The 20,023-nt window shown below is 40.8% G+C and overlaps 1 protein-coding gene across 7 annotated transcripts in view; it reads right to left on the bottom strand.

The window, feature by feature from the left end:
* Positions 1–20,023, bottom strand: part of UBE2H (ubiquitin conjugating enzyme E2 H) — a 101,442-nt gene that overhangs the window by 5,262 nt on the left and 76,157 nt on the right. For 5 of the 7 annotated variants that reach the window (XM_027075465.2, XM_053218086.1, XM_027075464.2 and 2 more), the window contains 3 exons: positions 19,536–19,575; positions 18,080–18,132; positions 3,376–3,504 (listed from right to left, as the gene is read on the bottom strand). In XM_027075465.2, the coding sequence (XP_026931266.1) occupies positions 3,376–3,504; positions 18,080–18,132; positions 19,536–19,575 (222 nt within the window). The remainder of the gene's footprint in view (positions 1–3,375; positions 3,505–18,079; positions 18,133–19,535; positions 19,576–20,023) is intronic. The other 2 variants (XM_027075467.2, XM_053218087.1) reach the window with 1 other exon arrangement.

The raw sequence follows: 20,023 nt of genomic DNA, 5'->3' as shown, positions 1-20,023 counted from the left end.
CCCTGTTCAGAATGCCAGCAGGAGAGAAACACATCCTCACGTCCTTATGCTTTGTTTTTCTTCCTATGGAGTTGCAGGGATGCAGCACGAGAGGAAGAGAAGGAAATTTGAATAATGTAATGCAGGGGCCTAGCGAGGACTATTTTTTTATATTTTTAAAGGGTTGTTTAAAAAGAAAAAAAAGAATGCGTGACGGAGACTCTATGTGGCCAAATCTGGCCCTATTTACAGAAAAAGTCTGCAGACTTCTGACTTAGAGCCCTACGGATTCCTCATAATGAAGCTTGATGCGGAGATGAGGTTTCAAAAGCTCCTGACTAGGTAAGAACTTACCTTATCTTTTAGGCAGAGAGAACGGTTTATTAGTCTTAGAAATTTTATTTTTACCCTCTAGTGGGTCAGTTCCTTTGCTTCATTTGTAGAAAGAAGTGGCTGCACTTTGACATTGTTGACACTGTAACGTGATACTTATTAGCTCTCTTCGTATATTCAAGGGAACAAATATGTTTTAAGTGCTTACTAGGTCAAGGCCTTTCAGGAGATAGAAAAATGGAAGAGCAAGGTCAGTGATGAGCAGGAGACAAAGACGCAGATAAAAGCAGTTTGCTGCCAAGTGCCATCGGAGAGAAGCCTGGAGGAAGGGGCTCCAGCCTCTGAGAGCCAGGAAGGCAGGCACGCATGCGCTGGCCCTTGAGGGAACTGTCGGCTGCAGCGAAGGAGACGCCATTCCAGGGGGGGAAGCACAGGGGAGAAGGAAGTGGCTGGGATGGTAAAACGCAACACTGAGAACTACACTTGTAGCTGAAGCACATAAGGCAAAATGTATAGGTCTTGTAATAGGCTGTATGGTGGGTATATGGTTAAGTTACTCTGTTCCGTTTTTGTTTTTTTTGTAGGGTTGAAACTTCCCTGAAATAGGGTGTACTGTAATATGTATTGTAATAATAGATAGTTGGGTATCTGAAACTCATCCAATTTGATGGTCACATATTGATACATTTAGGAGTGCAGGCACAGATGTAGATCACACAGAGTGAGAGAGAGCCCTGAACAGCAGGCCAAGGTGCCACGCAGTCAAGGTTTTAAGCAGAGAGTGCCCCATCTTTAGACAGCTCCACTGGTGCCCGTCTGTCCTACAGGCAGTTCATATTTACCTGATAAAAAAGCATCAACTATATATGAATGCTGACTAATATCCATGGTAAGAAAGGTTACATACCCTGACCTCTAAGGCTAGGCATGGAAATGTCTGGTAAGGCAGCCTGGGAGAGAGGTCACATCTAGGCACACTTTTGGAAATCGTCTACTTGGAGGGAAGTGCCTACAGCTGTGAAGGGTGAATTAGCTCCCCAAGTGGTGACTGAGGATGAGAGAGGGCTGAAGAACTGGATCTTAAGAGAATGACCATGTTTAGGAATGGAATGAGAACAGCTGTCAGGAAGGGAAGGGACAAAATACCAAAGCTGCAGAGAAGTCAGGATAATGGGTCTTAAGAAGGGTCCAAATGAGTAGGAAGACATGAGTTCACAGATTATCAGTAGAGGAGGGAACACAAACTAGACCTCAGGGGTTTAGGGCAAGGGAGAGAGAACTTTGAAAAAGGCTTCTGAAACGGGGGTGCTTCTGATAGGCTAGGGGTGGAGGAAACCCAGGAGGAAGAGGAAGACCAACAGGCTGGGGGCCAGAGGAGTGAGTCTAAGCAATTAGGATAGTTCTTCTAGCCCTGATTTTCAGATTACGAAGGAAGACAAATGATAGCCAACACTGACATTTCAGCAAGCTAAAATGCCCTAAAAGCTAGAGCTTGTCATTCTGAAATAAAAATGGAAATCAGGTTTCTTTTGTAACTGGAACCACAGCGGGTCTGCACTAAAACAGGAATGGTGCTAAAGTGCTGAGGCACAATGAATGTACGAACCATAGAAATCCGCTCCATACCGAGGTATCTGTGGGTTGCAGACACGGTTAAGTGATGCCTATGCCATAATTTTAATAGAGTCTCATAATAGAATTTTATCTGCTTGAAACGGACTGCTCTTTTTTCCTTGAAATACAGGTTTATTTGGCTTTACAGATACTCTGCTACATAAATTAGATTTTAATTTGCAAAATACTTGAGACTTAATTAATTGGTGTAGATTTATTTCTGTTTTATCTCAACAAAAGTACCAAACAATACCCGACAGAGATCAGAGCAGGAGGAGAAAACAAAGAAAAGGTAAGCTATTGTTCAAAAAACAGCCTCAAACGCACCTGTCTCATACCTACACGGTGTAGAGTGAAGGCCTATCTAGTCCAGGCTCTTGCAAACTGTTTCTACTGCCACCTCTTGCAGATGGACCTCACAGGGGACACACAATTGGCAGGAAGTGACATTCCGAACTGCTATACAGATGGGCAAGTCATGCTCAAAATTAGGTGATACCAAAGCCTGCCATCTGGTTAAAGAGCAGGCCTACTTCCATGGACTCTTGAATTCCTTCCCTTTCGGGGGGGGGGGCGGCGGGCGGGGGGACTTTATCTACACTCTTCACTATGAAGGTTCTCAAGCACACAGTGAGGTAAAAAACGAACACCAGAAAACCTCTGTGGAGTTTTAGAGGTTCTTTCGAAACTGTAAGTTCGTTTCCATGAACGTCACGTCTTATTAGCAGGTAAGCTGTTTAACAAAGAGGAAGCGGGGTTTTACCTCCTGAAGGATGAGCAAGCTAGAGCTACTGCCACTGGTACCTTTCTAACTCAAACAGCACATTTCAAGTTTTACTAGAAAACTGGGCCCTGGGGCCAGGTATCTGCAGCAGATAAGAAATGGGCCCAGATGTAAAGTCTCCAAAGTCAAAGAAAACTAGTACAGGGCCAAGAAAAAAAGCCAGTTGGGTCTTCTTAATTCAATATGTAAAATGATACCAAAAAAAAAGAGTATAAGGATAAAGTTGGCGTTTCTCAACTTCCAGTTAACTGCTTTCCTAAGGGGCCAGGATGACACTGTCTGGAAACAAATGTGAGGTTATGCCTTTCAGTTAATACTTAACTATCCAGTCCAACTTTCTAATTTTACAAGACAAGAGGAAGCAAATGAAGGCTGAAGTTCTTTTGCACGGGTATCCACAGGGATTTCTGGCAGCGCCCAACACGTGCCTCCTGCTTTCTCATCCTCCCTTCTGCTCTCTCTCTCCTCTTCCTCCTTGCTGGGACCTTCAGCCTCCCGAGGTGTCCATGACCCTCGGAACTGTAGGGGCTAGTGAGCTCTGCTCCAGCCCCCAGACGGCAGTCTCTTTTTAGGCCTGTTTCAGTAACTAAGGGCTTTTCTTTTAATGATCTCAAAGCCCCAAAGACAGAACTTCTGTCTCCAGTTGAAACTATTTGCCTTCTTACCTTTAATTTTCTGCTTGTATTCTTCTGGTCGATGGAGGTACATGGCTGCAGCATCACCATTGAGAGGATCTATGGGGTTGGGATAGGCCAACAACTGGGGCAGGAAGGACTCAAATATATTGGTAAGATCTGAAAAAACAAACAGAAATATGTCACGCATAGAAAAAACAAGTTCTCCTAAATTTACTTGAATTCAGTAGTCAAAACTGCTTATCTTCCTAAATAACCATATCGAAGTTTTCCATAAAAGTGTGCTCTCTTATACATATGACCTATATCACATATTCCTTTCAATACCAATTGAAAAATTTTTACTTTAATTTTAATTTGAAGAATCAGAAAAAAGGTGTACCTGATATTCGCTTTCAAAGGCAACTGGCCCAATTCTAATTCACTCCACATTTTAAACCAAGAATTCAGAAATAGTACATTTGTTTAATTAAAATGTGTGTCCCCATACTCAACATTCTTACAAAATGAGTATCTCTTAATATCGCCTTTTTCTACAGCTTTGAAAATCCCCGCTCTGAAAAGTATTCAAGCACCAGATCTTACAAAGAATTTTATATGCCTTGACGTTTAATTCAATTCTCATCAGCTTTAATGGACATAAATACAGCCAGGTTTTTTTTTTTTTATAACCAGTTTTTCAATTCTTCTGGCTGATGAAGGCAGGAACCTACATAGACCACTTAAAATCATAGATAATTGTAAGACAGAGAAATATCCATTTATTGAATTTATTAACAGTCATTTTAGTAAACATTTATTGACTCCCGTCTTGCCACATGCAGCACAAGGTGGCGGGTATACACATGACATTTACACGCACAGCAAAGTCAACAAGAGCCCTGCAGTCACACAGTGTTTTATAAAGGGAACAAACAGGCCTTGTAAACCTGTGAAATAAACTACACGTTCCCGCCACTTCGGTGATGCTATGACTCCAGTCCATTTGCTCCTCAGTTCACAGACCGTGAAGTGTGGATCTTAGCGCTTCCAGCTCTCTGCCCTGCGCCAGTTACTGTACCACGTTTGGTAGAGAAATTTCTCTTTCTGGAGGGAATGCTAAAGTATAGCATAAAAACTACTCTTTCATTTATTCTGCTCTTTTCATGTATTTTCTTTCCCTTTAGAGTGAGCACTCTTAGGCAGTATTTTAAACGAGCGTTTGGTCAAAGCCAAATCACTTTAGATTAGTGGTTCTCAGCCAGCGATGATTTGGCGTCTGGAGAAAAATCTGGTTGTCACATCTGGATGGGGGAGGAGGACAGGTGGTGCCACCAGCACTCATGGACAGAAGCAGGGCTGCTGCTAAACATACTACAATGTACAGGACATCCCTTTACAACAAATAATTATCTGAGCCAAAATGTCAACAGTGCTGGGTTGCCTGGGTGGCTCAGTCAGTTAAGCATCCAACTTCAGCTCAGGTCATGATCTGACGGTTCGAGAGTTCAAGCCCCCTTTCGGGCTCTGTGCTGACAGCTTAGAGCCTGAAGCCTCCTTCAGATCTGTGTCTCCCTCTCTCTCTGCCCCTCCCCCACTTGCTCTCTTTCTCTCTCTCTCAAAAATAAACATAAAAAATATATATATATATTTTTAATGTCAACAGTGCTGAGGTTGAGAAATCCTGCTCTAGATAAAAGGGGTTGACAAACTTTTTCATAAAGGGCCAAAGTAAATACTTCAGACTCTGGGGGCCACATTAAGTCTCTGTTGTAACTATTCAACACTTAGCTCTGCCACTGTGGCTCAAGAGCAGCCACAGACCATAGGTAAACAAATGGGTGTGGCTGTGTTCCAATAAAACTTCATATGCAAAAACCAGGCTGCCAATGTTTGTCATCCTCTGCTTTAGAAAACCCTATGAATAAGGGACAACTCTTCCTTGTCAGCGTAAGGCTTCCTAACAGAGTGAGCAGCTGGGAGAATAAGCTAGAGCCACACTATTTAACAGAACTTTCTACAATAATGAAAAGGTTCTGTATCTGCGCTGTCCAATATGGCAGCTGCTAGCCACATGTGGCTGTTGAGGCACTGTGGCTGGTGAGACTGAAGAACTGAATTTTTATTTCATTCTAGTTAAGTGAAATTTATAGAACTACACATGACTAGTAGACCCCACACTGGACAGTTCAGGTATCGATAGTGATGTCAAGGACAGTCCCAGGACAGTTAGCACAGTGTTGCTCCCGGGGAGCAGGTATTGACAGAGCACGTTCATCTTGAACCCCAAGTTATGGGGACTTGGTATTACTATATGGACTGGAGCTATGTCACCTTCAATAGACTAACTTCCCAAAGAACAGCGTTATTATAAGATTCTCCGATACCAGGAAATAAATGAGTGCAGAGATTCCTAGTCAAAAGAGCAAAACAGAAACAATCTTTCAAGGTAACCCCAATCACCTGCAATAAGGTTTTCCCTGTTATCTTACTTACAATTTTTTTTTTAAAAAGGAAGCAACAAAAAAAAAAAAAAAAGGAAGCAACATCAACATAGTCCATAAACCACTCAAACTACTCAAAGCTCAAAGGCTGATAGAGACATAGAGAAAAATAGAGAATAAAAAATAGAGGAAAATATTTATGCTGTAATGATGGAAGGAAAAAGTCCATAAAATGGCATTTGTCTAGAACTGGAAGTATGTACAGTACATATAATAGAAGTATTTAAAAAAGTCATCTTAAGGCAATAGGCTTACGACTTCTACTTTCACGCGTCAAGTGACACTTTGCTTTTTTACCTTTAAAAACGGCATTTTCCTATAAGCGTGTCCTTTCTACTTTTGCATGTTTGAAATGTTTAAGTAAAACACAAGTCTCAAAATTAAGGTAAATAAATTCTGAAGAAAAAACAAGGTGTGGAAGTTTTACAAACTGAACACGATCCCAGAGAAGAGTTAACAAGAGTTACATCAACACTAATAATAGTAACAGGAATGGTAGCAGCCAGTGTGCTTACAAGCCAGGCCCTGGTAAACACTTCACATGTACACTCTTAGTTTCACTGCAGCCAAAGAGCTAATTACCATCTCCATTCTGCATATGGGGTAACTGCGGCACAAAGAGGTTGTGCAACTTGTCCAAAGAGCGGATTTCAAACCTGGGCTTATCTACCATGCTGCCTTTGTCGGTAGATGAAATGAACGCTGTCTAAATTTTCATGACGGCACGAGCTACCACATCTGGGCATTCAAACTGCATATCCTCAGAGATGGCCACCCCCTACCTCAAAGTGTTCCCTTCTCACAAGTTCAAGGCCAGTAGAATGAGCTAAGCAAAGAATGTTAAGGCATTTCTGTGGCTGAACTGTCTGATACTTCACAGAAGCAACATGCTTGTTTTCAAGTAGCTCAATCACAGAAAAGCAGCCTACGGCTCTTCACGGATATCCGCATGTGGTGACCTGGGAGGTCTCCTGTCGCATCGTCATTATAGGTGCTACTCAAAAAGGTTAGCAGCTGGGGTGCCTGGGTGGCTCAGCAGGTGGAGTGTCCGACTCTTGGTTTAGGCTCAGGTCACGGTCCCAGGGTCGTGGAATCGAGCCCCAGGGTAGGCTCCACGCTGATCATGGAGCCTGCTGAAGATTCTCTCTCCCTGCCTCTCCCTCTGCCCCTCTCCCCTGCTCCCCCCGTGCTCTTGCTTTAAAATTTAAAAAAAGATCATATATATATATATAATATAAAGATTAGCAGCTGAATATTCCTATCAACAACAAAAACCTTAAAAAAAGTGTATTTTTATTCTCTTTAAGTAACTTCCAGAAGTGCTTTAGGACTTGAGAAATATGGCAGACAACATGTTTCATAACTAGGTGTTTCATGTGTTCCAGGAAGGGATTTTTATACCCTGTCCCCACTACTTTTAAGTTTCTCAAGCTACCAATAAGTGGCTCTGCCTAGGTATTTGTTCCCAACAAGTAAAAGAACCCTCAATTATTTGTTCTACCTTCCTGCGTTCTCCTGTCCTCCTGCATTAACACAGTTCTGATCCATTTTACAGATGTGCTGAGTCACACCTGTAAAACAGAAGAGCAGACAAGGAAAAGTACACAGCCCATTCCAGGCAAAGAGGGCAGATTTTAAAGACCAGGATGCTGTGGCTATGGGCATTTTAAAGTAGTAACACGACCCTGAAAGTGGCCGACAGAGTGATTACTATTGAGAGGGTCCTCCCCCACAAAACATCTCTACCAAACTGCAGATAGAAATGGTCTTTCAAGATAAATACTGGCAGAAAAGACCTAAACTACAAACCAAGAGTGAAATAAAGACACTCATCTTTGGAAAAATCCACCATAAAATGAATATTTTCCCCTAGAATTTAATAATAATAATAATAATAATAATAATTATAATAAATCAATAACAGTTCAAAGTCTTTTCAAAAAAAATTAATCTTGGGGCGACTGGGTGGCTCAGTCGGTTAAGCGGCCGACTTCGCCTCAGGTCATGATCTCTCAGTCCGTGAGTTCGAGCCCCACGTCGGGCCCTGTGCTGACAGCTCAGAGCCTGGAGTCTGTTTCAGATTCTGTGTCTCCCTCTCTCTGACCCTCCCCTGTTCATGCTCTGTCTCTCCCTGTCTCAAAAATAAATAAAACGTTAAAAAAAAAAAAAGAAAAAAAAATTAATCTTCTACTTTTTGAAAGGGAGAGAGCCAGACACAGGTTACGCAGTATAGAGATTATAGTCAGCTGGCTCCACTATTGACTGCCTTAATTTTTCAAGGAAATCCAAAGATCCCAGAGAAGTATTTTTTAAGTTTATTTAGAGAGCACATGAGTGAGCAGGGGAGGGGCAGAGGGAGTGGGAGAGAGAGAATCCTAAGCAGGTTCCACACTGTTAGCACAGAGCCCAATGTGGGGCTCGATCTCATGGACCAGGAGATCATGACCTGAGCCAATATCAAGAGTCAGATGCTTAACCCACTGAGCCACCTTGAAAAGTATGGTTTTTGATGAGCTTTGGACTAAATCAGCATTTATAAAAATGCAGTCCATTAAGACAGATTCTTCAGCCTGATCTTATAGTAACAATATTAGAACACTCAGTCCTCAGTTTAGGCACTTAAACTAGTAATTTATATTCATATTTAATTTTTAAAAACACTCAAATCATACTGATCTCTCATCAAAAGAGGCACCATTTACCCCCTTCGGTCCAGAGCAATGGTTCCTAGGTAAGTCTAGGTCCTGGCTGTTTGTCCATCAGAATTACCTGTGGAGTTTTTTCAAAACATGCATGCTGAGACCTCATACCTACCCCACGGACCCTTAGGATAGGCTGGCATCCGTGTGTATGGAAATGCATAGCCAGGAAACACTACCTACACTATATACCCATATCCATAGAGAACAAATGGGAAGAGGGCCCTCTGCGTGTGGTTTCTCTGAAAATATTCAGGGCTCTCAGCTAAGTTGCTCAGGAGGCTCTAGCGGAACCACTCCCTGACCCTTTCAAGCATTCCTTCCTGCACACTGCTATCACTGTCACTTCCTCCAGGCGGAGGTATTCTGAACTAACGGTTGGAGAAAGTGGATCCATTTTAGAGGGGCAAGAAAGGGCTGCTTTAGAGCAGAAGAGGCAGCGATGTGTATCACCTAACACACTGTGGACATCGGGTAGACTAGTAAATTCCATTAGACCAGACGCTCTCCAGCAAAATGGCAAACCACAGATGGAAAACCTAGAAGACCACAAGCCTAATCTCAGGCCTTCCACTGACTTGTTCTTTGACCTCGGGCAGGTCTCTTCCTCTCTGCATCTCAGTTTCTTCATCTGCAAAAAGGGAAGTATAATACTGCAGTTCCTCACAAGGAAGAATTACACATCACTAAAAAGGACTGTAGAATAGGCTTCATAGGGCATCAAAGGACTAGACTAAAATATTTATAAAAATACGCCACCTTCTTAGAGTAGAAATTTCAGCTACCTGTATCCCTCAAGGAATACATGTTAATTAAAATGAGTCACACAGGGGGGGGGAAAAAAGGCACCAACGGTTAAAGTAAAGCCACCCTACTCCAGGTGACTCACAAAAAGACAGTACATGACTTAGAAGAGAAAACACAGGAGGGGATGAATCACATATCATGTTTTATTCTTGGCTGTTTACAAACCGGTGACCAAAAGTTATTTCTTCTTCCTCTATTTCCTCTGAACATTAAAATGAAAACTTTGGTCAAGCATGCTGCTATCTTCAGGTTAAAACCCTGTGGATGCCCAAAGCTTGATGTGGTCTGGCCCACCAGAAACTAGAATTGCCAGGGAGGCAGTTCCCCCAGAGACATTAACTTGCCTAATACTCATTTGTTTTGTAGCTTTAACACCCAAAATGCTGTAACTTAGAAAGCACCATGAATATACACGCACAGTCATGACTAGGTGTTGAGAATCATCAAAGCCACTCCCCCTCTCCTCAAAGGCCACCTATCCCTCTCCCCTCTTTTGTAATATACTCCTTGTCCCCCACATGCCCAAAGCCCTTTTAAAGACCTTTTAAAGCCAAATAACATACAGAAATAAAAATCTGCTCGGAAAGACATCATTCATTTGCACAGCAGTGTGAACTCTGAGGTGTTTGTAATTTTGGAAGTAGCTCCATATACGCTTACTCGGGGAAGCTCATCATCTTGCAGTTTTAAAGAAACAAGTCTGTGCTGGTAACTACCAAATCTTTCTAATCAGCTCTTTATATTTCTGGTCTTATCAAACTTGATATGCCTGAAATTACTTCCCAGAAAACTTAATCTTTTTTTCTTGATACCTAAGTAGACTCTAACACCCTTGTCCCTAAGGCTGCAAACCCCCAGAAGGACTTTGGTTACGCCTTTTCCTCCTTTATTCCATGTACTACTCATGTATTCGGGCAGTTTTCCAGACTCGCTACCTGTCTAAAAACGGCTCTGGTTCTTCTGTTTTCCCTGGTGTGCAACTACACCAAGTCCATTGTAGCATTCCACCCCAGATCAGGGCAATCACCCTCCTCGGTGGCTTTCCAGGCTCCAAACTCTTGCCTCTGTAACCAAAGAAGCTTCCTTAAAACAATCACTCAGGTCATTTCCCATCAAGATCAAGTCCCTCTTGTTTTCCTTCCAAACTCTTCATATTCCAGAAGCATGCTATCCAAACAAACTTAGAGTTCATTGGTCCCCTCCCCTCTGATGGAGGATCTCTGGCTTCTCAAGTTGAAATTCACTGTGTTAACCACAACTCCTTACAGTATTTATCTGTCCCATAATTCAACAGGGAGCAGGGCTGAGAAGAAGAAAATAAAAGTTCCACTCACAATTAGAGGTAAAAATGTGGACAAAAGTCACAAATTGTTGATTCTAGTGGGCTAGAACTAATGATTCTCTAGGACTTACACAGATCTCTGTCCATGGACTTTCAGCCATTATGGTTGAAGCTAATGGCTAAATAGTTGAGATCAATGGAAAATTTCAACCATGTTATTCATATCCTTGATTTATTAGAGAAAATTAGCAGCCGACCTTTCAAAACCCCATTAATTGACTTTTGTTCATCTTACATGCAACTGTAGTTAATCCATCATAAACTGCTAAGCCAGTCATAAATTTATATGCATTCAGAGGAAAACCAACCATAAAATCCATTTCATTCAATTATTTTTTTGTAGGGGCGAGAAGGTACCTACTATATGTATAAAAAACACATATAATGTACATGTAGTCATATTTTTATCAGACTGAAACAGGGCAGATAAAATCTTCAGATTTCTTTATTTAATAATTTGGGTTAACTGATAGATGTTAGCTAGCTAGCTCCTAAGAAGTTGGAATATTAATGATGGATTTTTAAATTTCTCCTGCTTACAGTCTGTGAACACTAAAAAATGTAAAATTCTACCCTCACAAACGAAGAAGAGCCAGAAACCTATAAACTTCTTCAACCTGAGGAACGGCATTTCTTATGCTCAAGCAGTCGTTCTATGTGCAGGACTTGGTAAGCAGGGACCGTAAAAGGTGACAGACATCTTGAGGAAAACTTCAAAAACGCTGCTCAGGAGGAGTGCCCTCAGATAGGTAGGTGGACTTAAAGAAGAAATGGCTTCGAGATTAAAAATAATATTCTCTAGGGGCGCCTGGGTGGCTCGGTTGGTTGAGCGTCCGACTTCGGCTCAGGTCACGATCTCACGGTCCGTGAGTTCGAGCCCTGCGTCGGGCTCTGTGCTGACAGCTCAAAGCCTGGAGCCTGTTTCAGAGTCTGTGTCTCCCTCTCTCTCTCTGCCTCTCCCCTGTTCATGCTCTCTCTCTGTCTCAAAAATAAATAAACGTTAAAAAAAAAATTTTTTTTTAAATAAAAAAAAATTATATTCTCTAAAGAACTAATTCAAATCCCACTTCAGTGAGGAAAACCTATTCCTGCAGCTGTTCTGAGGGCACACACACGGCGAGCAGAAGCAGACCACCCCACAAAGACTTCCTGTGGTGCCATGGCACAGGACCAGCTGGCCACAAGGCTTGCCACACCACACTTGGTTTACTGAATGCTGACACGCTGCTAACGGAATCATATATCAAGCCACCAATCTGCTGGAGGATGAATTCAAGAATGTATCCAATTACTTCACCGAGAGGGTCTCCTGTGTTTATGTGGATAAAATACGTAAAAGGTCTGAATTCATCAGATTTACAAATGTTCTCGAGTTAGTCCATGGGGATCTTTTAAAGACAGAATAAGGTCTTATGAAGAGGGTCATGCAAGCAAAAAGCCAAACGCTTTCCTCCTCACACCTTTCAAAAAAAAAAAAGTGCAATTAGTAGGAATAACAATTAATGAACAAAAAATTTTTGCAACACGATTGATACACTGAATCTCACCAGTGGTAGCATTATAATTTTTAAGTATTCCAAAGTAAAAACAGGTATTTTGGTTATATGTTGGAAAGGGCAATGTCAAAGACATAGGGAACTAAACCCTGGACGAACACCAGATACATTCCGCTAAGTGCCAGATCACCAGGCCACCAACCAGAGGTGTGTAGTTACAGAACATGGAACGTTTTGTGGCACGCTGCCAGACTTAGAAAAATCATCTCCCGTCCACTGCAGTTCCCTCCCCCAGCGTACTTAAACTGTAGACATCTACAGAAGAACACGAACGCTGCTAGAGATCGGAAGGAAGAAAACAGGTTCCTGTTCACCAGAGACACGTCCTTTGTTGCCAGGTCGGTCTCAAACACTTTCCGCCTTACTCGGGTGCTCTTTAGAGGGTTCATCCTAATTCAAACCTGGTAGGACCCTGCTTACCTTAAAAGACTGCCAGCTGAAACAGTAATAGGACTTGTTATTAACTTTTCAGAAATGAGGGCAATTAATGTATAATTAGCTAGCTGGTATTCTTACAGTCACACCAAAACTCATTTTTAAAGTTTTTAATTACTAGATAATAATGTAGTTTGTCTTTGAGGTCAGGAGCAAAGATATCTTCATGCAATTACCAGATAAGTGGCCACACATGGCAAAGACTACCTCTATGCAGTGATCACAAGCAAATGAAGAGAAAACAAATCTGTATCATCATGACTGGGCCCTAAAACTGAAGCCTCAAAAAAGCTTGAACATAGCTGTGTCTCTCTGGAAGGGCCACAGCCTGGCTCATGTCCTACCCTCTGCAAAGCCTGACCACTCCATGATCTTGATACTGACCACCAGTGAACACGAATGGGGTTTTTTTAAGGAGTTTCTGCAAGTTTTTAAATTCAATTCTTAAATTCTGTGCATAGTTAATTAATCTCTTGGGCCACATACCAACGCCACATCTGAGTATCTCCAAGCAGACAGACAGAGGAGGTAGACCATGGAGCTAGCTAAGTACTGTTGAAGCCATCAAATACCAAACTCGGCATGTTTCTTTACCTCCTACAGTTGACATTTCCCCCACAGCACTGGAAAGAAACTGCTCTACCTGGCCTCTAAGAGACTTATAATGACATCCAGCTGTTCCAAAGGCAGGATGATGTTTATGATTCCACCATGGACAGATCAATACTGAGTTCTCGGGCCTGTTCTCAAATGTTAGTTGTTGGCCAATCATCCATGCAGACAAATGCATGTATCTCTTGTCTGCGCAGCTACATTAAAGTGGCTAGAAAACGCAGTTAGCAAGCACTAGTGAACACAAAGCATTATTTTGAGACACAGTTACCTTTAGCCAGAATTTTAATTGTTTGGAAAGATTCACAGGCTACCTGACTGAAAAGAGGGATGGAATAAATATTTCCAGCAGGAGAAAGCTTAAATTCATTAGGCCCACAGTATAGTACTATTAAATAAACTTATAGTTTAAAATTGTTCTAAATGCTTAGTAAAAGAAACTTCGTTTCTCTTGTCTATTTTTAATCTCAAAGTCCCTGAAATACTCCTTTTGTTGTAGGCAACTTCATTTGTCTGTGATTGACTCCCCAGACGACTCTAGGGGAAGTAATTTCCCAAATGTTGATTTTTCTCACCAGCAAAATAAGAGGAGTATCCAGTCCATTGGCTAGCAACCCTAAAGGTGAGAAAGAATAAAATTGTAAACTGCCCAATTTTATAAGAAAATTGTCTTTGACCTTACTTGTCCACAACTTAATCCACAAAATAAGTCATTTACCAAGTCAGTTGAGAAATGAGTAAAATTAAACCGGAGAGAAACACAACTGACAGAGGTCAAGAATGCATGGCCCAGAACGGTGGGAAAGAAATTAAAGCTGAATTGCGGTGGCGGTACCGGGGCCTCCAAGAGTGTGGGTAGAAAAGCCAACTGTGGATAAAACCTATTTGGGAAAAAGGGAAACTGGAAAAGAGTAGGAATGCTTAAAAAGCTACCTGTGGCTTAATGAACTTTCCTTCCATCAATTTTTAAAATTACAGTTGTTTCTGAAACTAAAATTCAGATCCCCTTGGCTGCATTTTAAATTGTCCAGAGCTTTTATCATTGTGTCTGGAAGAGCAGGAAGGGATACAAAAAAAGAAAGCAAGAAAAAGATGTTATCACACAGGAAATCAAAACGAATCAATTTTGTGATGGCGTCTGCTACTCTCCTTTTAATGGCACAAGAGTAACAATAGTAACTTCATACTCAGTGACTTCATATGATGACAGGCATCTTTAGGAAATTAACCATATTACCCACTATAATTAGCTCTCTTGCAAGGTTAAATAATAAAAAATTGAAAATTACTGGGTGATTACACTATAATCACACCAATTCTAAGTTTCTGAATGAACAAACTGCACGGAAACTTGGCAAAGGGAAACAAATGACAATAGAGGCCATGAGTCAAAATGGGCTACCAGAAATCAATGGTCTTTTTTTGGCGGGGGGGGGGGACGAGAGGATTAAATCTGCTGGAAACAAGAACACCGACTGGTAGCAGGTTACGAGAAGTGTAAATCTGAAGTTTCAACTGGGAAATGCTGTTATACTACAAATATGTACACCCATTGCACAGCGCATGCCTGGGGGCAAAGTTAATTGCAGGAAATTTCACAAGTCACTCCCTGCTCCGTACTATATTATATGGTAGAGGTGTTGAGACAAGTTTGGGTTGCCAGGCTAGGCCTTTTGGTTTTCAGCTGAATATTTGTATTAACATGCCAACTTTCCCCTATTCGTTGTTTTATATTAAATTAGGTTTTTTGTCCTTTGAACTAAGATTCTCTCAAGAATCACAGCAGGAGACGGAATGACTCCAAATTTACCAATTACAGACTAACCTCCAACGCCAGAGTCTTTAGCAGTTTGTAATAAACATTTAGTTCACATTTCAGGGATCAGGAAGGTCTATAAGAAACTTCAAGGTCGTCGGTGCCAACCATTACTATGTACTTTTACAATAAATTGTAATTACCTGCTCCTAAAACTGCCCATGAAAGAAATGTTGAATCTTCTTGAGGAGCAGTTTGGGTCTGAGCAAAATGTCAGAACAATTCTCCCATGCTGAGTACATTTTTGACTACACTCACTCCCTCATGGGTCCCTGCACTTATCTACAGTGTTAGTGTTCTCCATGTTCATATGTTACAGAACACTTAATGATAACTGATACACATGTAAGAGGGAAATAAAAGTTCACTTTGACCAATGTAATTTAATCCTTGTTACTAAGTGCTTCACAAAGTAATGCTTTACACCAACATTCCATACATGTGAGGAACTAAATCTTAAGTCACGTTGGGCTTCTGCTTCCAAATCTGTTCTGAACTTCAAACACCCTCTGGTAGGAAAGTAAAATGGTACGACCACTTTGGAAAATAGTCTGTCACTTCCTCAAAGGTTTGCCCAGAGTTACCATGTCACTCAGCAGCTCTACTCCTAGGTACACACCCAAGAAAAATGAAAACATATGCCCGCATAGAAACTTTTGTGCACGAACATTTACATAGGCATTATTCAAAACAGCTGAATGGTGGAAACAACCCAAATGTCCATCATCTGACAAATGGATAAAGATGTAATAGCTGTAAAATGGAATATTATCTGGCCGTGAAAGGTATGAAGTACCGATTCGTGCTACAACATGGATGAATCTTAAAAACATTATGTGAACTCAAAAAAGCCAGTCACAAAAGACAACATATCATAGATTCCATTATAAAAATTCCAGAATAGGCAAATCTGTAGAGACAAAAAGTAGATCAGTCATTACCTAGGGTTCGGGGAGGAAGGTTAAGGGGATGAGGGGGTGACAGCTGAAGGGTATGGGGTTTTTTTGTTTTTTTTTTTTTTTAAGGTGAAGAAAATCTTCTTTGACGAGAATGTGGTGATGGCTGTACGTAATTGTGACTTTGTTTAAAAACTATCAAATTACATGCTCTAAATGGGTGAATATCATGTATGTGAGTTATAATTCAATAAGCTGTTGTTTTTCAAAAATCTGTTCTGAGATGTGAAGTACTTGAGAATCAGCAAATCTCTTCCACAAAGCTTTTCTGGTCAACAGTAAAAGAATTAGTTGAAGTCCAATTTACTTTACTGTAATTGGAACCAGCTCGTAGTATTTTGTTATGTACATTTCTAAAATGTGAATGCAGTTTTAAGAAAATACATCATTACATCAGCTATTCCAGGCAGTCTGCCATGAGACATTTTTACCAAAAACACATCTTGAAAGGAATCCATTTAACCAACCTCAGAGTATATGTTCTTTCTTGTTGCCTCATCTCCTCATAAGCCGTTGTATCCCTAAAATTCTCCTGTTTCACAGTACTAGGCGTGATTAATTCAGTCAATAATTCCACAAATATCTGAACCCTTATTGTACACCAGGCACTGTTTCAGGCACTTGTATACATGTGTGTACACACACAGCCCCTGCTCTTGTGGAGCTTACAGTCTAATAAGATAAACGATAAACAAATGCTGGCTTTAAACACAGGTTTTTAAAACAGGCTGCTATGCTATGGAGGAACGTTGTTTTAGATGGAGTAGCTAGGAAAGGAGGCTTCTCTGAGAGATGACTGAGGTGAGAAAAGAAGGTGCCAACCATACAAAGACCAGGGAGGGTAACTCCAGGCAGAGGAAATGATTCTTAAATGGCAGAATCAGGAGGAGAAAACACGAAAGAAGGATTAACTGTGTGCTGCTGGTGACCAGCCTTCCACTGTGAGTCTCATGCACCGTCCTAGTACAGGGATGGATGTCTGGCAAAGTAGTCTGCAGACTGTGGCTGGAATAAAAAGGTCTCCTAATTCTTCAGTAAGAAAGGCTCCCTCCAGTCAAGCCCTGCCTAAGGTGACTTTCTTGAACCTCCTGGGGACTGTGTGTTGCCTGCACCACTGACTCTTTCACCGCATATGGGTACGAGGCTCTGCTAGGGAGTGCTGGGACACGGACACCAGACGTGCACCCGAGACCCCTATGACCGGAAACAATCTAGTGGCACAAAAAAGTGGGCATGAACGACACACACAGGTAAGAAGTAAAAATGGGCCACAAAAAGCTATCAAATGTAGGGGTGTGCAGGGATCAATTGCAGCTAGAGCATCAGGGGAAGCCTCACGGGGTGGGGGGGGTGGGGCACGAGAGCAAAGAGGCCCATGGCGCCTGACAGCCTGGACACGTGGGGGAATACAGACTGATCTGTTGTATCCCTAATTAACTTACATAGATTTCCACATATTTGTAGCTCCCCAACCAAGTTACAAGCTCAGGCAGAAAGGGCCTGATATTCCTTACATATCTCTGTGACGCTGAGCATTGTACTGCATAAAGCTGTGCAATTCACAGGTTGGTTCACTATAAGAGAGGAGATGTTGATTTCAGCACTGAGGCAAGGCTTCATAATGAGGTTTTGGCCTTCAAAACAGAGGACTCCCCAAACCTGTTAATGCACCATCTCACTTCACAGGGACATTGTTAGGAGTTTTCCCAAAAGTCAAAGGGATTACAGGTAAACATGTATACAATGTGCTTCTGAACACACACATGTTTACATGTTTATTTGTATGTCTGCATATGTACATCACTATACCTTAAGTTCAAAATCTCACAAGATTATCTTAAACTTCCATTGCTAAGTCAAAGTTTGTACTTGAGAGAAAATATTTTTTTCACTGATCAAACATTCCCATCCAGCCCCTCTTAATCCCTTCCCATTCCCAACAAAACATCTTAAACCAAAGAAAAGGCAAACAACATTTTTTAGGCAGTATCTCAACATCTCTAAAAAATATTCCATGGCCAAACTCACCATAGAGAGCTGTCCAAGTTTGATTAATTACATCTAGACACACAGTTCCTGACCTGAAACAGATGGAAAGAATGGCATTTTTTTAAAAATTAGAAAGCTAGTTGCATGTACCTGGCAACTAATTTTATTTATCAAGAATAGTACGAAAGAAATAAAAGAAAGGAAGGAAGGAAGGAAGGAAGGAAAGAAGGAAGGAAGAAAAGAAAAAACATCCCAATTAAGGAAGTATGATGAAGAGCAGAATATATACAAAGTCTTACTGTTTCCTTAGAGATTAAAAGGAAAAATCAGCAAGTATACAACGGTGAAATCAGACAACACCTTCACCAGGTGATTGGAATTAACACTGGCAACCAGGGGCAGACAAACCTGTGTACCTCCCCAGTAGCCTGAGGACACAATTACACTTTGTGGTTTTCTGGTCTTAAAGTACATATTCTGAATCTAATGATGAGGAAACATCAGACAACCCCAAATTGAGGGATGGTCTTTAAAATAACCGATCTATATTCTTTTTAAAAATGTCAACTTTATAAAAACTGAGGAACTATTCCAGATTAAAGTATTTTAAAGAAACGTGTAATTAAAGCAGTTTAAAGAAACACGTAAATGCAATACATGATCACGGACTGGAAATTTTACTTACGGGGGGAAAATAAGTGCCCAAAAGGTACACTGCTGGCATGTGGCAGTAGATTAAAACTGACACTCAATTCCTGAACCCAGCGAGTACACTGTGCTTATGTAACAAAACATCTTTGTTGTTAGGATGACTAATACACACAAGTATAAAAAGGCAGTAGGGCATGATGTGTGTATACAACCTACTCACACAGAGTTCAGAATACCTCGTGTGTGTGTGTGTGTGTGTGTGTGTGTGTGTGTAACAGCAAAATTTAGCCACAAGACTGCAGAACAAAAAAAGCATGTATTGTAAACAGCATCAGAAATACACAATAGGAGGCACATTTTAAAATATCACTAATAAAATATTAGAAGGAAAGAAAGGGTACGTAAGACTCATTAACTGAAATGAAACCACAGTCATTCATGTTTGCTTTACTCTCAAGAACTAAGAAACACTTTAAGGGCTGAAAATAGTGAATCTGTATACAGAAAACTTAGATCTCTGAATTGTGTCTATGCAAAGAGAAAAGAGATGTGGAATATTACACATGCTAGCTGGGTATCAGGGGGAATAAAGGACCTACTCATGGCAATGGGAAAACTAAGCAGCCCAACAGCAGAATGTGCACTAAAGTGGTTTAAAATATCATATCCCTGGGACTCTATAGTTTAAGTGACCATATGGTCCTCTCTGTTGATAAAATCTAGAAAGATAATTGAGGCGCTTTTTTTTTTTTTTTTTTTTTTTTTTAAATAATGGAGAGAGAGAGATGAATGCTAGTAAGGGCAGTTGTTGCTAAGATTTAAACATTTTTAAATAGTTACTTACGCTTCATCAATGTTGGGATGGAAAATTTTATTCATGAATCCTGTAAAAAGAGATGTTAATTAGCAGCAAAAAGTATCCAGAGAACAATTCGTTTTAAAGTATTTTAGTACTGGAAACAATTTCATTATTAGAAAAAGGTGATGATACCCATAACTCATTACTTTTAATCTTAGATGTTTGGTTACTGTTAATACTATATGATCTGACAGTGTCACTTACTTAAAACACAGGGTTCTATCAGAGTTCTATTAAAAAACAATGAGCAAACTTTGAAAGCAATGCAGCTTCTTATACAAAATAATCATTAAGAGAAATTGTTTTCTGAGCTATGAAGGTACTTGCGAAGAAAATTTGTAGTTCTAAGTGGGTTATACCTAGTACTGATTACTTTTATCAGCAAGTTAAGAAAGCTACCCTGACTTCCCGCCCAAGTTTTATTGTTCAGTCTCTAAATTTGGAGGTTCTGCATTTAAACTTCTCCTTCTGAA

Source organism: Acinonyx jubatus, chromosome A2 (genome assembly GCF_027475565.1).
Source record: "Acinonyx jubatus isolate Ajub_Pintada_27869175 chromosome A2, VMU_Ajub_asm_v1.0, whole genome shotgun sequence".
Lineage (NCBI taxonomy): Eukaryota > Metazoa > Chordata > Mammalia > Carnivora > Felidae > Acinonyx > Acinonyx jubatus.
Note: the sequence above shows the minus strand (reverse complement) of the source record. Positions and strands in the feature narration are given on the sequence as shown.